At 39.9% G+C, this 21250-nt stretch overlaps 1 protein-coding gene across 2 annotated transcripts in view; it reads left to right on the top strand.

Moving 5' to 3' along the window:
- Window positions 1–21250, top strand: part of POLA1 (DNA polymerase alpha 1, catalytic subunit) — a 326365-nt gene that overhangs the window by 194784 nt on the left and 110331 nt on the right. The window contains exon 35 of one of the 2 annotated variants that reach the window (XM_075538740.1): window positions 12907–13069. The exons of the other annotated variant lie outside the window; for it this stretch is intronic. Within the exon in view, the coding sequence (XP_075394855.1) occupies window positions 12907–12963 (57 nt within the window). The 3' untranslated portion in view covers window positions 12964–13069. Of the gene's footprint in view, window positions 1–12906; window positions 13070–21250 lie in introns of those variants that run through there. 2 annotated transcript variants of the gene reach the window in all.

Here is a 21250-nt window from a genome sequence, read left to right on the forward strand (position 1 = left end):
TGACCTAAGAGGTTCTTTTAAAAATCTGATCTGCCTGGTTGCACGTGTGCTTATGCGCGCTCATACACATAGCCGTTTTTTTTTTTTTTTGAGAAGTTAGGAATCCTTTTCTTCTAAAGTAAACAGTCAAAATAAGCAGTTTGGAGAGATGGATTTAAGACAGCAAAATTGTTGTAGCTTCAGCTGTGTAAGAGAAGTACTGTACCTTGGACCAGAGAAAACGTGTATTAGCGATGCTTCGGTTAGTGACTGTAAAAGCAAAATAAATACTGTAGCTTACGAGTCAGCTCCACATGACAGCATGTGTGACTGAGACCTAACATCCGAATTTACAGAGCAGTTAACACGAAAATGTGTTCTGCTTTGCATGAAAATCTGTTCATAATGAAATCTCATAGAGCTTTTGTTTCCCATCCTATAACTATCAGGGAGAGGTTTGCTCAGGTTTTGTTGCTGCTGTTGGTTTCCAAGGGGAAGGCAGGATGAAGGTTTGCCATAGACCTAGCCCGAAAAGTTGCTGTATTTCTCATCTGAAAACCGTCCACTGACGATGCAGTTGTTGCAAAATAAACTTGCCTTAATGTTTGTTTGGAATGTAGAAGGTTCATCCTTACACCACTTTTTGCTGTGGAATTACAATATTACAGTGTAACGAGTTAAATGATAAACTTCCATGCACCAGGGGGTATTTTCTTGTCTCTGTTAAGAGTTCATCTTTAAACAGTCTCTGGGTGTTCAAGGGAAAGGGGGTAGGGGGAAGGGAATTCTGCTAAAGACCTCAGATTGCAAAAGCAGTGCCACTTCTTCTGAGAGCTTTGGGGCAATCCTCTGATGTGTAATTGCTTTTACATCAGTCACAAGAGAGAGACAAGAATACGCTTTCCTTGAACTTAACAGTTTGGGCAATTTTCTATAATCCAGTAAATACAAATTGTAGCTTGATTATTCATCTACGTCTGTCGAGCAAATTTTAATGGATGAATGAATAAGTCAAATCTATGCATGGAAATATACAAATGTGCAAAATATGGGTCTAATTACCAGGCTGCTGAATTTACACAAGGTCAGGTAAACAAGGCACCAGTGTAATGATTATTAATTGTTAATAATGCCTCTGGGAAAACATTCACATTTTCCTTCTGAATACCTAACCGTTTGCCTTTCTAGTCATTTTGAACTCTGAACATTTTAGCTAGGTTTTATTAAAAAAAACAAACACCAAAAACATTGGCCCTATTTTATAAAAATCCTTTCCTCATAATTGCTTACTAATTATTTTAGTATAACAGATAATAAAATGTATAATACATTTTTCAGAACCCTGTTGAAAAATCACAGTGTAATGTGCTGGCTGAAAGAATTAAGGGGGTACCACACTCACAGCAGAATGAAGTAGCTGCTATCTTTTGTCTTCATTGAAGAGAAGAGCATGCCCCCACCCCCCAGTCTCCACCCTCCTTTCAAGCATAATCGGCATACTAAAGCACAAAACCAAGGTGGTAATAAAGGCATGGGAATCAAAGCAGGCTTTTTTCCCCTCTATTTACCATGGTAAGTCAACATTTGACTCTGTCTTGATACTCTGTAAAATGAATGTTGGAAAAAGAATAATATCAATGAGTCATTTCCCATCGAAATGCCCAAGGGCTGAAATAATTGAAGGAGTACTTGCTGAGGTTTTTCTTAGTTCAATAACTCTTGATCACTGTGCAGTTTGGTAGCTGTGCTATCATTAAGGGCTCTCCATGTCTAGAAGGACACCCCCTTCTCCCAGCTTTAATCCAAAAGTCATAAATTGTAGAACTAACATGTCGTCTGGGGGTCACCCAGGCGAAAACACTGCATCTTGAGAAATCCATCTTTCTGCCTCTGTGCTTTGAAAATCTTCTGAATCTTTTGCATTACTGGTACTGCTGGCAGTCCCTTGCTGGGCTGTCTTCTCACCTGCACAGGCTCCGCGTTTCAAAGTTTTTCCTCATAGCGAATCTTAAGCATTCTTCTTTGTGTTTTAGAGCTCTCTTTCTGCTACATCCCCAGGTTCAGCATCCAAAGAGGACCCCCACCTTCTTTTGTGTCCCCGCTTCCCTCCCCCCCGCCCCCCCCACCCCCGTGAGTATTTGGAAATAGCATGCATGCCTCCTTTTCATTTGTTTAAGCTCTATAATTGATGACTCCCATTGTATTTCTTCTAACTTTTCCGCTTCCATTTTGGTTGTTCTGAAACATTTTAAAATCATGGTTGCCCTTTATGGATTAGATTGTATTAGATATGTGTCAAATAGATGGAGACTATTTCTTGCTTCTTTTTTATAGTTTGTATACCACTCTAGACTATAAAAAACACATTTATGAGTGAGTAATGTTTAATAGTTTGTGCTTCATTCTGCCATTTAAGATGCTATATAATCCAACCCTTTGTCCCAATAAACTCTCCCTACGTAAAAATCATTGTGCCCCCAGGCAGACTTTTCTTTTTTTCTCTCAACTGCTGGTATTGTCCATGCCTGCTTGCTGTCTCTGTTTTCCTTTTTTCTGCAGGACCATCAAGACCCAGAGTTCATTACAGCTGTAGAAGCCCTCTACCCTAACCCTTCTCCCACAATGCCTTCAATAGTCTCCTGCTGACGTGTTCTTTAATTTAGCAAATAATTGTATTCCCTATAAAACTTGTGAGGAGCCAGGGAAAGAAGAAAGGCTAATATTTTTTGAGCTGTGTGTCAAGCATTTCCTTTACATACATGATAGGAATTCTTACAGCACCCCCTGTGAACTGGATGGTATTTCTGCCCTTTATACAGATAAGAAAATGGGAGCTTCGAGTAAGGAACTCAGTCAACATGAGGTAGATAGTAAATTGTAGAGCTCGGACTTCAATTTAGACCTCTCTGACAAAGCCCACATATTCTTTGCCAAAGCCTCATACCATATAAAGGAATGACAATCTGCGTCCTAATCTACCAAGTTACTAGAAAGTTTGAGTAACATAACAATGTTCACTACGTGGTTAAATTTATGACTGTAGAAGTCTTCTTTCATTTCATGGTCATTTCTTTTACCCATCTGCTAACCTAGAACACTGAATTCATAGTAAAATAGCCAAAGCTATTGCAAGGGGCCTCTGCAGTCTCAAAGACAACAAATACAGGAGTGGTTGACAGCTGTACTCCCACCAGAAGACTGTGCACTTGAAACAGATTGTGTTGATTGGTTGGTTTTGCTTTTGCCCTTTTTGTTTTTGAGCTTTTGTCTTCTTGACCCCAGCATTCGTTGCTATTGTCCAGTGTCTCTCTTCTTCTTTACTAGTTGCATTTCATTTTAAGAAAGTAAATCTCATTGAACCTCACCTGGAGCGCTTCCTTCTGTAGTCAGTCTGGATGCTTACGGATTGCAGTGATCTGACTGACTTCATTCGGACTCTTCTAGTCATAATTCTGTGTCTAGAGAACGAACTTTGACTTTTTCTTATCTTTTAGAGAAGGTAGGCTGCTGTACTTTAGGAGGCAGCTGACATTTTTATTTAAAACTTAACTTTTTTAATGCGTGGTTTTGATTCGTGAGTAATTAAGTCATTCTACAGACTAGGAAGGAAGATTGTCCAAGCTCAGAATGAAAGGAGGTTCGAGTTGATGAACACAGGAAATGTGACTGGGTTTTGGGGTGGGGAAAATCTCTGTTTCGATGTCCCAAGGTCTCTACTGATCAACTTGTGTGTATATTGATAAGCTTGGCCTATTTTGCAAGCAGTTACTAATGCCAAGACGCGTTTCCCCGTAGCTCTGATCTGAATTTTTTAGTATTATTGATTGAGGATTCAATTGAGAAATGTGTTTAGAACCCTGCTTTCTGTGGTAATCACAGAAGTCAGTGGGAAGACAAGAAAATTGTATTGAAAGAAATTGTGTGCGTGTGTGTTTTGTGTTTCAGCATAGATTATCTCTGCCAAAATAATAGCTGTCATTTTATTCTTGTTATATTAGTGGCCTGGAGCTTACCACTGCGCCTTTTGCCTTAGTTTGCCTTCTGACCACTGGCTCTTACCATCAGCGAGACACCTTTCGAATTGAATGTCCACATTTGAATGCCGTCATCATTTTGATCCATGTCATATTAGAAAGCCCCAAGTTGTAACCGCTCCTCTCAACACAACAGCCCCCTTAACCAGAGACTTTGCAACTCCACTTCTGTTTAGAATTTCATATCATGTCCATCATGGGGGGGAAAAGATGGAAAACGTATACACTGAGCCTATAGGACTTCCTGCAGTGCTTATTAATCCTTTATGGATCATTTGAAATGTTTCTAGTTTATTTAAGCTTTGCTGCTTGTATCAGATTGTTCCTATGAAAAAAGAAAAAGTGATCATGCTCTGAATTTTTAAAAATGATCTCACTTTCAAGCAAAAGCATTTTTATGCTCCATTAAAGTTGAATTTGCCAAACTCTTACATCACATTAACACAAGCTTTACTGGATAGATAAATGTGTTGTTCAAAGACTGACTTGAACTTTACCAAACTGCATATTAAGATTTTTATCTTTATACTCTTTATTTCTTAAATTATTTTTAAAGGACTACTAAAATAGACTATGTTGGCCCAAATGCACTTTGTAAACGATAGGCATTTTTCCGCCTGACTTCAAATATCAATACGCCTTGTAAGCTAATTGTTTGGAGCGGAGTTAAAAAATCTTTTAATCTATTGCTTTTTACATTTGGGGGAATTTGTTTTAAGTAGTGTTCATATGTCAAAGCAATTGTTTTGTTTTTGTTGGACTATGTGCAAGTATGTGGGCAATTTAATTATTTTGACAATTATCGTTTTTCCTCCGGTCTGTCATACATCTTTAGTTTAGGGTCTTCTTTTTAATATTTATAATATATCTCCTAGTTTTTTTCATGAATTCTGGTACGCCTTTTTTATTTCATAAGTGTTTTGGGTTTTTTTAGCCTACAAATGATCTTCAAATGTGTATCCTTTGGATCTAGAGACAGTCAAAGTCCCCCTTTCTTGTGTGCCCATCTCCCTGGCACCCTAACACTATGGCAAGGGCTTAGTCTTTCCTTTGAGGCCTTGAGCTTTAATTTACTGTGTTTAATCTTCCAAAAAGAAATGTCAGGGTAGATTTTTTTACTTGAAGTGATTGTCAGGATTTTTTCCCTTTACTACATGAAACCTTTACAAAGTATGAGGTTTTCGTTTATGAAGAAAATAACACATGCCTGTCCTTTTGACAGCAGTAACTCACATTAACATTTATAGTGACCTTGAAAAAAAAGATTCTTAATGGTCACGAAAATATAATTTAATATCAAGCTAAATCTTTTCCAGCTTTTGTAGATGTCACCTTTTTAGCTATTTAGTCACTGGGGTTCTTAATAAGAAGGAAAGTGCCTTTTCAGGAAATTACTTTTTTTAAGGAAAACAACAAATTGGACACACAGGGGGAAAGGAGAACCTTTTATCCACCTTGTTGGGGGGAAAATACAGTTATATAGACTATTTAGCAAGTTATTTTAATGTTGTAGCGCTCCATTTCTGAGAGATCGGTGGTCCTTTGCTGGTAAGAAACTGTATTAACCTTGACTCCTAATGTACAAATCTGTCCTGAATTCATTTTTTGCACTAATTTACTTTATTCTTGTCTCCTAGTGTTTCCATGACCTTTCTGAAATGGGTAGTTATATTTTGTGTTTGCACAAAAGCCTCCCCCTTAGGTTGCGCTGAATACTGCAAAGGTGAATTATGAACATAATGGTCATTTCCTGTGGCATTTCCAGTTCAAGCTTATTTAGAGTCTGCTAATTCTTAACTGTTTTTTCAAAGTTGTCTCTGTTAGGGAAAAGGTTAAATAATGCTGGGTTTCTCTTCCTGAGAAAACAGGGAGCGTCATTTTGGGTGCTCAGTGGAAGGTTGTGTTCTCTGAGTTTTGTGCCATGGGCCACCTTAAATAATATGCTAGGTTTTCTGGGAGCTTCCAGACTTCTCCCTTATTCCATATATGGTTCAGTTATCGAGCAGGTTTTTGTGTCATTGTACTATGGAATTAACTTTCATCCTGGGATTAAAAAAAAAAAAAGAAAACTTGTGACATGATATTGCTTCCCAAAGTCTTAGACTCTTAAGGAACTTTGGGAGGATGCTAGAGTGACGCTCTCTTTGAATTTCCCAAAAACTCTTCTTTCCAGCAGAAAGTTGGGGTTCCAAGAAGAAAGTAAATGTTGAGAATGGTTCCTCGATTTAAAGTGTCATCTTTCTAAAAATAACAGTTTTGATTGATAATTCTTTTTCATCAACCCAAAATGCACCAATCACACAATCTCTTTGTTTATATAGTAGAGATTTCCTCAACATCATCATCACATTGTCCGCTCTGAAGGGACACAGAGAAGGTACTCTGTTGTCCTTTTTTTCCAGGTGATACAGATCACACTATAATCCATAAGTAATGCCTCAGTAGGCTGTGGCTGCTCCGGATTTCTGATAAAAATAATGTAAACACACCTGTGAAGAAGGGATGGCATGAATACATGGATATGGGAATTAGCACCAAGTCACAGAATTCTTTGCAGTTCCCAAGCAGTTTGATACATTAGTCTTGCCTGATAACTAATCATATCAACCCATGAAGCAGGTAGGGCGAGGGGGTTATGTTCTATATCCTAGGGAACAGGCTTCGGCTGGCTTTGGTGAAAAAACTTGTACAAGGCTCTTGCTCCTGACATGGTGAGGTGAGAAGAGAGCTTTGAATTGATCTTGCCATTCAGTTTTGCCACAAGGCATCCTAATCTTCCTTCTCCAAGGGTGACACTGTGAGACCAGAAAGAGAGGGTTTTGGGGCGCTGGGGTGCAGCCCAAGCCTGAGGGAAACTGCAGTGTCTAGTCATCCAAACTAATCTTGACTTCAGTCCAGTTCCAACCACAAAAAGCTCCTGCAGAACATTAGATACTATTGAAGGCCACAGAGCTCAACTGTGAAGGCTTAGACTCTGTCCTTGGGTGCTCAGGCTGGGCTGAAGGACTAGCCTATGGTTGACCTTCTGCCTCTTGTTCTCTTTCTTTTCTTTCTCCATCAGTCTTGAAAGACCTCCTAGTCATTTAGCATGGTCGGACCTACTGTACTTGAAGGTCATGCTCCCACTCTTGTACTTTAGGTCTCCCAATTCAAAATATCCATCCCCCAAGTGGCATAATTGCCCTGGGAGCTTTTGTAAAGCACCATTTTGCCTTGCCTATGGTAAGTATTCAATTTAATTATCTGTTGGTTAAATCTAATTATTTGAAGAAAGTATTTTGTGTTAATATGAGTTGCTTTTTAAAGGCAAACCTCCTTGGGACATTTTCACTTTCAAAGTTATATTACATATTTTCTTGATACTGATCTTCCTCACATAGAAGCCACACTGTACACTGGGCTACACAAAAGAAGGCTCTTTTCTGCTTAGGTCATGAGTTTATCACACCGTGAGGAGCTATATCCATGGTCCTGACATCTATACCTGTGAGCCTTTGTGAACATTCATGTTCCAGTGAGCCCAGAAACCTTGGTGTGTAAACTGCCTTAGCTATCTGAGCACCCTGAAGTCGAGGGCTTTCATGTGCTTGGGAACTGTGTTGGGTGGGATGGCCCGTTAGCCCGGTATTCTCAGACCTCCCCTTCTCTCCTCTCTGCAATATTACAAAATCCCTTCTGTCACAGTGGCTGTCCTTCCTGGGTGATAGTTTCAATTTCAGCATGTGGAAATGTAAATCTCTCTGCTGGCCTCTACTATACACATCCTTCTGAGCGTGTTCCCAGGGAAGAAGAGTTGATTAGGTAGATACTTCTCTGTGCTTAATAAATTAATGGCCTACTCCAGCCCCATCCCCTGCTTTCCTGGCAGAACACTCATAGACTCTACTTATGCCGTAGGTCGAAAATTTTTAGTTTTATTTTAGAAAACATCTGCTGAGGAGCTAAAGAGACTCTTCCCTAAGGTCCAAAGCAGCATGCAAGGGAGCAGACCTGTCTGAGGTCACTTCAGCATCCATGGGAGGTATACAAGTCGCTCAAGGTTGCCAGAAGATTTGCAGTAGGCCCAAGAGAGCTGGGGGGAGGGGGCTGAATTGGAGAGATTTTCTCTTTGAACCTGCCTCAATAGCATATGAAAATATCTCTTAAGATGAAAGATCTTCTTCAGTGATCCTTTGTTTATACTTCAGAAATCTGAGACACTGGAAAAATGTATTAAAATCCTTAGCAAGAACAGTAAGTATTTTGGACTGTGAATGGGGCAGCACAACAGGCAAGCATCAGGTCGAGCAACTGATAGTTAATTGTAATTTTTAAAGACAAAAAATCCCCAGGAACGTTTTTAAGTGGATATATTGCCTTTCCTCCCCTGCCATTCTAGTACTCTGCCATATATAGCCTAATGAATTATAATCATTGAACCTTATTCATGTAAATATATTCTCATATATTACAGTCCTACTGTCCCTACCTAAAATACAGACTGCTGGGTGGCGGCTCTAGGATTTCCATGTCTAACATGATAGGGTTATTGGGACCACGCTATGAGAACCCCTACTCTAGATATGCAGTGAGGTATGCCACTCAGAAGGAGTCCTGATGGTGCTGTGAGTTAGGTGTTGGGCTATTAACCACAAGGTGGGTAGTTCAAACTAATCAGCTACTCCAAGGGAGAAAGATGAGACTGTCTGCTCCCGTAAAGATTTTTAGCCACAGTAAGCCTATGAATCGAAAATTACTAAAGGTTTTGAGTATGCCAATTAGGGGAATTGGAGTGGAAACAGTAATAGCATGAAACCCTAACTCAGTGCTGGAGTAATGACATTTAAGTTAGGAGGAAATGCTTTAAGGTTAGGAACATGGATATTTTGCTAATCTAAAGATTTACACCCTCAGAAACCATAGGGAGCAGTACTTTTTGTCCATATATGTGCTGTGAGTCAGAATAGATTCTCTGGCAGTAGGTGGATGGGTGGATCTTAGGGAAGGGAACCTTTAAGAAGACTAACTCCCCAAATGCACAAAGAATGAGTGAGTTCAATTATTTAGCCAACTGTTCAGTAGCATTAAATGAAATTCAACCTCAAAGTTGATTTTAGATTCTCTGAGCCAAAGGTCTACAGAATCTACTGATTTTAATAAAATTACTCCCCCCCCCCATTGTAGAACTCCCTGGATGGCTTGGTTCTTGAAGACTCTGATGCTAGTGGCAATCCATTCAAAATGTTTATAAATAGCAAGTCCTTAATATTAATTACAAAATATATTTCTAAAAGCTGAAAGGGAGTGGAGAAAATTGTTACATAACAGATTTTTGTAGCCCTGGAAAGCCTAATGAAATCAAGCAAAAATTACCACAGATTTTTAAAAGGTCACTAGTTACAAAATGAGTATTTTTTAAATTACTGGCATTGGTCTACACAAACAACCACTTAGAAAATATAATGAAGTAAATTCTATTTACAGTAATAACCTCCAAAAGTGAAATACCTAGAAATAAACCCAGCAAGAACTGTACTGGATATACATGAAGGAAATGTGAAAAAAAATGGTTCTAAAGGACTTAAGTAGCTTGCATAAATGGAAAACTACCAAGGGCTACAAAAAGCTCATAAAAACTAAAATAAAAGGATAATGGATTGTTTCCACAAACTTTTTGGAGCTTCCCACCATATATCCTCCTCGTGCCTAGGATGGCTCAACATATTAGGATTGTCAGTTCTCCTTTAATTCATCTATAAATGAAAAGGTTTCTCAATTTAAAAAATACCCATGAGAATACTCTGAGAAAATAAACAACCATTCAACAAGTTGTTATGGTTTTTAGGAGTTTAGAGTGAAGGAGCCTTCATGACATAGTGGTGGTTACACAGCAGGCTGCTGATTGTGAGGTCAGCAGTTCGAAACCACCATCTATTCCCCAGGAGAAAGATAAAGCTTTCCCTCCCAAAAAGAATTAGTTACTGTCTTGGAAACCCACAAGGCCAGTTCTCTCTGTCCTCTAATGTGGCTATCGATCCGAATTGATTTGATGTCAGTTTATTTTTTTGTAGGGTCAATAAAATATGTTGCTGCACTCTGCTTATTTACTCTTGGGATTGAGAAAAGCTTTTTGAAATAGCACCAAGTTCAGAATCCATGGAAGAAAATATCAGTTGATTTGACCAAATGTAAAAATAAAAATTCCTACAGGGATATATATATATATGCCACAAAGTCAAAAGAAAAAAATTGATGAAGGGGGAAATATTTGCAGCCCATGTAACAAATAGGGAGCTGATTTCTTTCACATGGAAAATACTCTTGGAAATCAAGGAGAAAAAAGACTGGAAACCAATAGAAAAATGAATCAAGGACAGAAATGGGCACAACATAGAGAAAGAAATGCAACTTGCCTAGGAACATAGGTAAAGATGTTTTAACGTCTTTGTTAATTTTGGAACATCGGGTGAATGTCAATTTTCATGTACTAGAATGATAAGAGATCCAAAAGCTTGATGATGCATAACATAAACAAGGTTGTGGGGGGAAAAGTACACTGGTATATGTGTTTGTTGGGGGTGAATAATACTAATCCCTCTTGGGCCAGCAACTTGGTGACATCTATCCAGATTTTAAATGAACATATCCTTTGACTCTCAACAGTTTGAATTTGGCTATCTATCTTTGTATATGTACAGTACTTAGAGATGTTGTTCAGACTATATGTGTAAGGCTATTCCTTACAGTATTATTGATTATAGAGCATGACAGCAACCTAAATAGTGATTAAAAGGATTCATTAAATGATATATGATCACACAATGGAAGTCTGTTGCCATTAAAAGAAGACTAGAGGCCTATACGGACTGATAAGGATATGATCTTTATTTTTAATGAATGAAACAAAAACAACATGTAATGTATATGGTAGATAATTATTTGTATTGACTGAGGTATTTGATCTTCTTTTTTTTAGACTCTTTGAAATGTGTATTTCTTTTTTACTTGAAACACAGCTCGATTTTGAACAGACTACATTTTAAGCGTTCGACGGCCACAGCAGTTTACTACTGACTTACATGTTAGCCCCAATCTGTAGTGTGGAGCACTCCACTAGAAGTTCTAGGGTCTTGGCAGCCCTGTGACTGATGGCTCTGGGGCAGGTAGACTATGAATGACTAGCCTTGAGCTCTGAAGACCCTTCCTGCATGAAGTACACTTCATATTTTAGGGAGAGCACTGTTACTGTTAAAGTGGGATTATCTGTGTTGTAGTTTGTTTAAAAGAAGATACTTTAAGTATCTTAGTCAACAAACCATCTAGAAATAATCAGTTCTTTTTATAGGATTAAATCTGCTTAGATCTGGTTTGATGGAGAACTTTAAAAGAAAATGACTGCGGAGCCCCCCTCCCCCACCCCTGCAGTTATGGAAAGAAAGATTAAATATGGAAGGAGAAAGGGTTGCAAAGTAACATTTTTTAAAGTAGAATTCTGTGTATAAAGTTTATTTTTCAGAGAATAAAAAAACAGTAGTTCTATTTGGAGCACAAGAGAGTTGAGATGTGAATAATATAGAGTGGTGCTTCTCAATCTTGGCCACATTTTAGAATCACTTGAGGGGCTTTTTATAGTCTCACGGACAATGCTGTAGCCTAGATACCCCCTCTCCCCCACCAATGCGGTCAAATCCATTTAAACTGATAGGAGCCCTATAAGACTGAGTGGAATTGTCTCGGTGAGTTTTCAAAGCTGTGAGTCGTTGCATGCGCAGACTGCCACATCTTTGTCCCCTGGAGTGACTGATGAGTTAGAATCATCAACCTTTGCTTAGCAGCTGTGCCACCAAGTTCTGAAAGTGTGTTCCTCAGATCAGCTCCAGTAGGGTCACTTAGGAACTTGTTATAAATGCAGATTCTCAGATTCCACCCTAAGACCCTACTAAACCCCAAAGGCTGGAGTTTGGTGCCAAGCTGGCTGTATTCAAGAGTCTCCTAGGTGATCTGCGCCAGGCTCAAAACCCAGCGCCACTGCTTAGACCAAATAAGTCATAATCTCTAGGGGCAAGGTTTGTTCAATGTTCCTCTGATATATTTGTATATTTTTAATACTCCTTTGGTAAGTCCAAATATGTATGTATGTATGTATGTATGTACGTATGTATGTATGTAACGTTCAGGAGCAAGAAGGATGTGAGGCAGATGGATGTCATTGTGCGTGCCTGGTTCATCTGATATTGGCCATGGGAATGGAGTTGGAGTTGGGAAAGAAATGCAGACCACCTGCAAAGTCTTTGTCATTCCTGATTTGGTATTTGAGGAGTTCTAGGAGGTTGGATATTGTTAGTTCATTGTATTTTTGCCTTTTTAAACAAAAGTATTTTCACCAACTAGCCACGCACATTACCTCCTCCCCAATCCCACCCCAATAAAAAGGATAAGAGGAATCACGGTAACAGAAGCCATGAATTTTGGAAGGGGGGAGATGGCACATATTATTCTAGGTAAACTATCATAAGTGAAGGAATTTCAAATATTTAATTTGTATAAAAGAGTTTCATAACGAAGTGCCAAGTGTCATGGGAATTTTAGACCCACTTTCTGATCTGTTGTCAATGTTGTTTGGTCCAAGAGTACTGCAGACTTGTTCAGCCCTTTGTCATTTGTCATTAAAGGAGCTACCTCCTCCTTAGTAGTCTGTAGACTTGCTAGGAATACTGATTGGCTAAATTTGGAAAGAACTAAGCCAGGAAAGAAAATCGAATTTTGAAAGCGGAAACGAGGTTGTCCCTTCCTGAGATGGAGGTAATGTGTCATGTCCTTTTGATTTCTCCTCTTTTCGGAGAAATCAGTGTCTCTGTAATTCCAGAGGCATATTCTGAAGATGGATTTATTGTGATTTTTTTCCCTCCCTAAGTTGCATCTTAAGAGAGCCGCATCTAAGAAAGCTGCATCTGAGACTTGTCAGCCCTGACAAAAGAAGAGTGGACCCCTAACAAGGAGTACAAGGGAAGAAGAAATGTCCTAGAATTGATTGTAGTGATAATTGGACAACTCCTGTAAATGTGATTGAGCTATTGAAATGTATAAGATGTGAATTGTATATTGGTTAAATTGTTCAAAATAAACTAAGAAGAAGAGTGGACCCATTTCTAGCCTCAGGCTCATTTGGTTTTTCCCAAACTGAGGGGCCGGGTTGGGATCCAGTGAACCAGGGAAGGAGCAGTGCCTTAGCGCTGGGTTTCACTGAGGGAGGGTGAGGGTGGCTAGGCTGGAGCCTCACCTCAGAGGGCTTGGCCGCAGGACTTCTAGGAGCCCTTTCTTTGCTTGTAAAACAAACAAACATTTTACGTAAGGAAGTCAATCCTGGCCATTTTTTAAAAGCCAAGCATTAAAGGATTTGTGTCTCATTGGGGAAAAAAAATTTAAGGAAAAAACAGAACACTACTACTTAACTGAAAAGATAGAATCTGCCTTTTGTTCTGAGCAAAATTCTGATAAAACTTTCCCAGCAATCCTATTTATACGCTGTCAGACATTATACATGAAACCATGCTTATCTGGTAAAAAAAAATGTACTGACCATTTTTGTACTAATTCCTGAGCCCTCTTTTTCTTATTTTTCGATCATTTGGGGAACTGCGGTCCCTATGAAGCTAGGGATTTTCAAAAGCTCATCGAGGGTGAGACTGAACATCTTCCCCAAACTGCAAACACATGCATTTCACCCGCTTTGGAGACCGAGCCACAGTTAACTGATTTCTTACCAGGAAAATATATGTTTTTGTTTTTACTTATCATCATCATTTGCTCATCTAACGTGCTGGCATTTAAATCCTGAAACATCATCTCGGCGTGTAGACATACCTGGCATTGCCAGGAGGAAAGCAGTGGCTTTTCTGCAAAGCTAAAGAGTTTTTTACTTTATTGTCTCCTGCAAACCAGCTGCTGATACCAGGAAAAATGCCGTCTCATCATTGGGCCTGGGGTGTCCAAAGCCGGGGGGGGGGGCGGTGTGGGAGATGGGACCTGACTGTAGCTCCTTGTATGCCCCGCACTCCCCTCCTTTCTCCCCATTTTCATTGCCATGAAGAGCAGGAGAACAATATTCTGCAATTAAGGATTCCATTAAGTTGAAGAAAAGAGCAAATGGGGGATGTTTGTGCTCCAAGCTGAAAAAATTTGTCTGGGGTGGGGGGGCGGGCGGGGGACAGTGGTAGTGGTATAGAGAGAGGTGGGTGGAGAGACGAAGTCAGGGCTGTTTGTTGAATATACTGTTAAGGACTGTTACCATCCTAATTAATCAAGTTAGAAATTACAGCTGTAGTCGGTTTCCCCCCAATTCTTGTTATCAATTTTCTTCTCTTTTGAGACAAAGCAAATATAAATTTTGTGTTCATTTGTCATTCGTTCTTTGACTTCAGCATCTCTGAAAATAACAATGTAGCACAAAAGCCCAGTATTTACCTAGTTGTAATGTGGGTTGCCATGGTGTTTTGCAAATTATTGCAATTATGTTCACCATGCGAGTCGCCCTTGGTAACTGGCGAAAAAAATTGATAATCCTGTTTTGAACAAAAGGTCAAATTGCTGAATAGAAAGTCTTGATTAACTAAAAGATGTACAAAGTGGAATTATTTCCTACCATTCAGAAATAGTTCTTGATCGGGGTTTGGGGGAGGGGGTGAGTAAGTACATCTGATTACTGAAGTACAAAGCATTGAAAGGATGTTGTCTTGAGCCTTTCATGTAGTCTTAATGGTGGCTTTTTTGTCAAATTTACCCATTTGCGGCATTGAAAGAGGCAGCTGCATTTAAGCTGGAGAGACGGTGCTTTTTCAAGAGTTCAGTGCTGGAAAGTTCTCAGCAGTATCTGCAGTTTACTAGTAGCCCCTGGTCTATTAAAACTGATGTGCCACATTTGAGCCCATAGCTCTCAGTACTTGTGAACCCCTCTGGCTGATGATCTAATAAAGCACTCTTACTGGACAATCTCTGATCAGCTACTTAAAAAAGAGTTGGGGGAGGGGGCTGTCAGACTTGGTAGAGGCCAGAAGAGGGACACGAGTGTCGAAACAGAAAGGTTTGTCACTTTGCAACCATAATCTGCACTGCGGCATTTGTCATGGGCTTGTGGGTTTTGTGCCCCAAATCTCCCAAGCTGTGATCACAATCCGCCCGTCTTCCTCCTGGGAGGAAATCTTCATTTTATTCCAAGTTGTTTATGAGCAGATTGGAAATGTCTTTTTGAACGTGTAAAACCCACCTGGCATTTGTGTTTTAAATGTATAGTGCATTCATAAAAGATTGAATCCTTTCGCTGCTGGAAAACCACATTTCCCATTCGATAGCCAAAGAGCAGATGAGTTTCGTTGCTTCTGAATGAAGGGCAGGAGGGGAGCAGGGTGCATCTTGGGGGAGGGGATTTTGGAGAGGGGGGGACAGGTCCTTTTTATTATATTTTAATGGCCACCTGAAAAAAAATTCCCCAAACTTTTGAGAGTGTGTGAAAGCAAAGCAAACCTTAACGAGTTTGTGGGTTTACATTCGACGTCACCTAGCAACCCCCCTGGCTCAGCTAGATCCCTTGTCTCCCCTTAGTTCTGTTTACAGACTATTCAAACGGCCCTTCGAAACCATGAAAGATATTCCATTTCATTAGTACCATTCTCAAGGAGAAAATAATTAAAGTTAAATGAACAAACACTGCCTGTTGATGGCTTGAACTCCTTTCTGATTTTAAGATGCCCTTTGGAGACCACTGCACAGCCAGTTCAGTTGTAGCATTTGTTGTTTAGAACCCAAAGCCACGGCACTTAAAACCATACCCAAGAAATCCTCGCCCACAAACAAACGATCAAAATTACTGTTCGTTAGGCTTGAGCAAAGAAACGAAATTCTGCTAAAAAGGTTGTAGGCATGTTCTCCTGATAGATTATTCCCACTTCTGTTGGTCTATTTGATTTTTGACCAGAACATCTGAGTTGAGCCATATGTCCACTGAATCATGGTCATTTGAAGGGGGCGTGGGGAATCGGGCACCTCTCTTTAAAACCGAGGAACTACCTTCAGAAATCCAACATTAGGAAGCAAAGTATTTGCATCGTATTTTGTAAAAGACTACATTTTAGTGACTGGCTTAATTTAATAAATGATTTTAATATGAACATTGTCCTGCCACTTTCTACTGGGAATGCTTAGGGACTTAAATTGGTTTGTTCATAAAATGTTTGTTCATAAAATGTTTTATTGGGAAAGTACAAACTTTTTTCATGTGTGTGCCTTTTTTGTTTTCCATAAGCATCTTCCCTGAACAGTCAACAACCAAAGAAAATGATTTAGCTTGACATATTTTTTCAGGTGTGTTGGTGATTTACTGATTTTACGGATGTTGGCAAAATTGTCTCTTCCCTCATTAATAACTATTCTGGTTATAAAAATAATACACGTACTCATTTATCAACTATCTTATTCAGTGTTTGCATTTATGACAGTAATAAAAAGTGTACTTTTTGTGTGTACATCTGGCAGTAACAAATGCCAAGGTGTGAGGAAGGAGTAACACTGGCTGTGATCGTTAGGATTATGTGTCACCTTGGCTGGCACACGATTCTCAGTTGTTTGACATTTCTGTAATGATGAAATTTGACAGTTATGTGATGGTATCTTCATCCTCCATTCTCACATAACGGCCTAGTCTTTAGAGCCTAACCTTGTCACTAAGTGAGGAATAAGTGTCTAGTCTTATTGTAGAAAATACAGAAATGGACGGAGAAACTGCCTCAAGATAGCCAATGATGATGTTTTATAGAGTATTTCTTTCCAGTCTTTTTTTCTGTGTGTACATTGATGAAGCTAAACCTTGAGTTTAATGTTCATTTTTATTTAACATTTTTCCCCCAGAGTGAAGATTTGAGTGGCAGGAACAATAGTGGAAATAACGAATCATTTTTCTTAGAGACTTTAATTAATATAAGCATCAAAGTGGCCATTTTTACCATCATTCTATTTTTCTTTCTTTCCCTTGTTGAAATGACTATCTCCCTTAACTGATGCATCCATTTATAATCATTTCTGTTGGTCAGTTGGGGTATTACATCCCCATGTCACTGGCAGTTTCTCTTGGGGGAGAGGGGGACTCTTTCATGAAAAGATTGGTAATACAATAGAGATTAATGGAATGTGGAGAAGAAAAATGCTTTCAGTTTCTCCTATAAAGTGAAAGCAGAGCAGCTATGAAATCTCGTATTCTTTCTATTTGTATTTTGTTAGATCTCTAACATCCACCGTACATGGCTGGGTTGTATGAGCTCTTTGTACTTTGTTGACAGTTGACAGACAAAGCAAAATTATTCCTGAAGCAAGGTACTGTGTACTTAGTTGTGACCTATTATAGCCTAAGAATGTAGCTTGCTTTTGAGTTGGATGAATAGGGAGAGTATTTTATAGAATAGGCTTGAATATACTAAGAGCGGTTTTTTAGCTGTCCATACAGAAAGATAGATGTTCTCCATTGAACTCCCCCCCCAATGTAATTTTCCATATAAAGTCATTTTAAGTATATTTTCCCCAGTTGCTTGCATGGAGACAATTTTAACTGTTCTAGTATTGTCCTACAGTGGTAAAATAAAATTGCGGGTAATTGTTGGCTTTCTCTGCTCACAGTATAGCAGGAGAAGATGGCTTGCATGGGGCTCTTTAATGTACCTCAGGTACATCTTCTGATGCTCCAGTCCTGATTGCAAATTAAAATAACAAGGCTATGGTATTGGATTTGATGCACGGCAAAGCAGAACACCTTGCTAATTTATCATGTAATATACAATTGCCAAGGTGGGAATTTGTCCACTTATAGTGCTATTTTTTGTGTTTAAATGAGGACCACAGTTTGCATCTAACCTATCATATCGGGATGGGAGTGCTCCATTATCCTTTCAGCAAACTGATGGCAGAGTCTGGTCCTTTGCACAAATGATAAGATCAATAAGTTTGAAATAACTTGGATGAAATGACATGTGACTGTTCATTTCAAGAGGTGTCTTGCTTTAAAAATCAATTTTAATAATATTTAAAATTCCTGCACTGACCTACAAACGAGGCACTTTCCACCTCACTTTTGTGTGTGTGTGTGTGTGTGTGTGTGTGTGTGTGTGTGTGTGTGTGTATCTGTATTAACTTGGGCAAGGAGTTGGTTTATATATTTATTTATCCTGATGTGCTCTTTCATCTCCTGCCCTGGCACCTCTCTGAGACTTAATAATTACTTTTTGACATGCCAGCATGCTGCAGTGTAGAAGATTTAACTTTAAAAGCAAAATTATGTCCCTGTTAAAACTTCCCCTCGAGATCTTAGGAGAAATTTCTCCCAGTTTTGGGGTGCAAATGTGGGTCAGAAAGCAATTTTTGGTTTGGTTTTTTTTTTTGATATTTCTGGAAATCCCAAATCACAACATGTCATTCTTCAAAAGCAGCTGTGGGCCCATACTGTGCACTATCTATAAGAAGACCTATTTTATACTGGGGATAAATCTGTGAGAGAAAAAAATGCGCCTTCAAGGGAACCCCAGAACGCTCATAAATGGTTTAGGGTGAAAAGCCAGTCTGGTGTTTTCAAAGTCCACCTAGTTGGCAAAGGGGTGGGAGTTTAGAAACAGCCATTACAGCAAACAAGTGGTGATAGGGTGAATTCAATAAGCACACGCTGTGGCCCGACTACTTCACTCTTAGAGAGAGAGCCATGACAATCAAAATGACATGCCACATCACTATAGTGCTGCATTAGTTCCCTCAAATCCTTAATGACCACTTCTTTTCCCTTCACCTGCTAGTCTAACATCTGAAAAACAAGTAAGTCTTTCCTGCTGCACAAGACCTCTTTCGTTTTTGGAAAAGCCAGGATGTTGCTTTGAGAACTAAGGTATGCATGACCCAAGCTATTGGCATTTTCAACGGCCTCGTATGCGTGTGAAAGTCAGACATTAAGTAAGGAAGACCAAAGAAAAGTCGATGCTTTTGAATTGGGGTGTTGGCACAGAACACTGAAAGTACCATAGACTTCCAATAGAACAAGCATACCTGTCTTGGAAGAAGTACAGCGAGAATGCTCCCTAATGGCAAGGATAGTGAGACTTCATCTCACATACGTGGGGTGTGTTATCAGGAGAGCCCAGTCTCTGTAGAAGGACATCGTTCATGCTTGGTAAAGTAGGAGGGCCGCGTAAAAGAGAGAGACCCTCAAGATGGATCGACACAGTGGCTGCGACAATCGCTCGGGCAGAGGAACAGTCGTGAGGCTGGTGCAGGACTGGGCAGTGTTTCATTCGGCTCAAGGGCACTTAGCAACAGTTTGATCAGGTGAAGCTGAACAGAATTTTCACTTACACTGAGTACATAGTTATCTTGCAGTCATACTGGGGACCAGCTCCACCAAATCGTAATTGGTTATCGCTCTTGGTAGTTCTCCGTTTTGTTCCGGTGGAAACTGACCAGGTCCTTTACCAGTTCACATGCTGTCAGGTGCCTTCGAGTTCATTCCGACTCCTGGTGACACTCTGAGCAGCACAGTTACCAGGTGCAGTCCAGCTCTGATGGTCCTGGGTACTTGGCTAGATATGGGATAAGAATAATTTGACACTGCTTAGCCATTCCCTGGGGGCTGTCTTGTATGAACTTGTGAAGAACCATCACAAGCTAAACATCATCAGCTACTGTTTTACGAGATGAGGCAGAGGAGGCTCAGAGAGAGGTTCAGTGACTTACTCAAAATGAATCGTTAATAACGCAAAGGGGAATGCGGTCTACTTCATGCGAGGGGACCATTGTGCTAGAGGCTGGGGAGGCCACTACAGAATCCAGAGCAGGTCATTTCCCAGGACGAAACAAGATGGTGAAAGGACCTTGCAAAGCTAAGTGTGCTCAGGCTCGCGTGCACTAGAGAGACGTCCCTGTGAGTTGGGAGAATTTTGCAGAAGAGCAGAACTGATGCTGAAGGATTGGGTATTGTAGGCGAGAGGTTCTATGGCATGAGTAGAAACAAGGAGGGGAAATGAACAAAAGTTGGTGAGGAAATGGGGCAAGAGAATGATGACAAAGGGTGGATGGGATCAGATTGCCAAGATTCAAATGTCAGAATTTCTGTTTCATGTCCAGGGATGAGAATGGGGTCAAGGAATAGAATTACTTTGAGGGTTGGTAATGGTTAAGGTTGGGGTAATAAGGAAAGGGTCTCAAATTGGATCTACACAGGAAAGATTAGTAGGCAGACTGCATGACGAGGAGCGGGAGGACGAGAAGGACACACGAGGGAGGGAGGTATATCAAGCATATGCAAACGACGGTGAATTGGTTTTCTCCTGTCAATTGGAAAGCCTTCATATTTTTCATACACTTGCTCCTCCTATCTTTTTCTCTCACTGCATTCGTTCAGTCATGTACTCTAAAGGTGTTTGCGTTCAGTGCCTCCCGTGCCCCACAGTGCTAGACCCGGATGAGTTGTGCCTGTGTTTCCGCCTGAAATCACGAATGTACACAAATGAAACCGTTTGTGATGAAGGTGCGACTAGCAGGAACGTTTCCGTGACACGTGGAAATCGATCCTTTAGCAGGAACAGACAGAAACCTTTTTGCTTGAGGCCTCAGTAATATAATTTAGCAATCGGAACCAAGCAGCATTTGACACAGTTTCGTACACACAGATTTTAAGGAATTAGTAATGCTGAGACTGAAGCAACAGGTGCTAGACTCCTATTTGTTTGGAATCACTACTGTTGTAAATGTGGGTGAGTTATGCACCTGGAAGCTCATTGACCTTATTCCTATTGGTTAGAGCAATTTTCAGGGGGTGGTGCCCCACGAATGACATACAGTGTTTCTGGGTTTGTTCGTTGTTGTTGTTTTTTTTAATTTTAATCTCAAACCTTGTAAGGTTGACTTCTTAAAAACTACACTTGAATTTCCCTCCTTCACACCTCCTTTTCAATATACTATGTTATTTCCCCAAATGAACTGAAAATTCGTTTCCTTCTCTCTTGGTGTGTGATAAGTCAAAGTGAACTTAACACAATGTTAGGATTGTCATTTGCTTCCTTTTTATCCCCCAAGCGGAACAAATTCACTGTGAAATCTGCTTCTTTAGGGCTTTGTTTTAAAGACTTGGCACATTAATTTTTCCCCAAAAATATTCCTTGAAAGTTAGCATTCCCAGTCAATTAATATGGGTTGGCAGGGACGGCAGAGGTGGGGTGGGGAGGTGTGTTCAGGAG

The sequence above is a fragment of the Tenrec ecaudatus genome, chromosome X (assembly GCF_050624435.1).
Source record: "Tenrec ecaudatus isolate mTenEca1 chromosome X, mTenEca1.hap1, whole genome shotgun sequence".
In the NCBI taxonomy this organism is placed as follows: domain Eukaryota; kingdom Metazoa; phylum Chordata; class Mammalia; order Afrosoricida; family Tenrecidae; genus Tenrec; species Tenrec ecaudatus.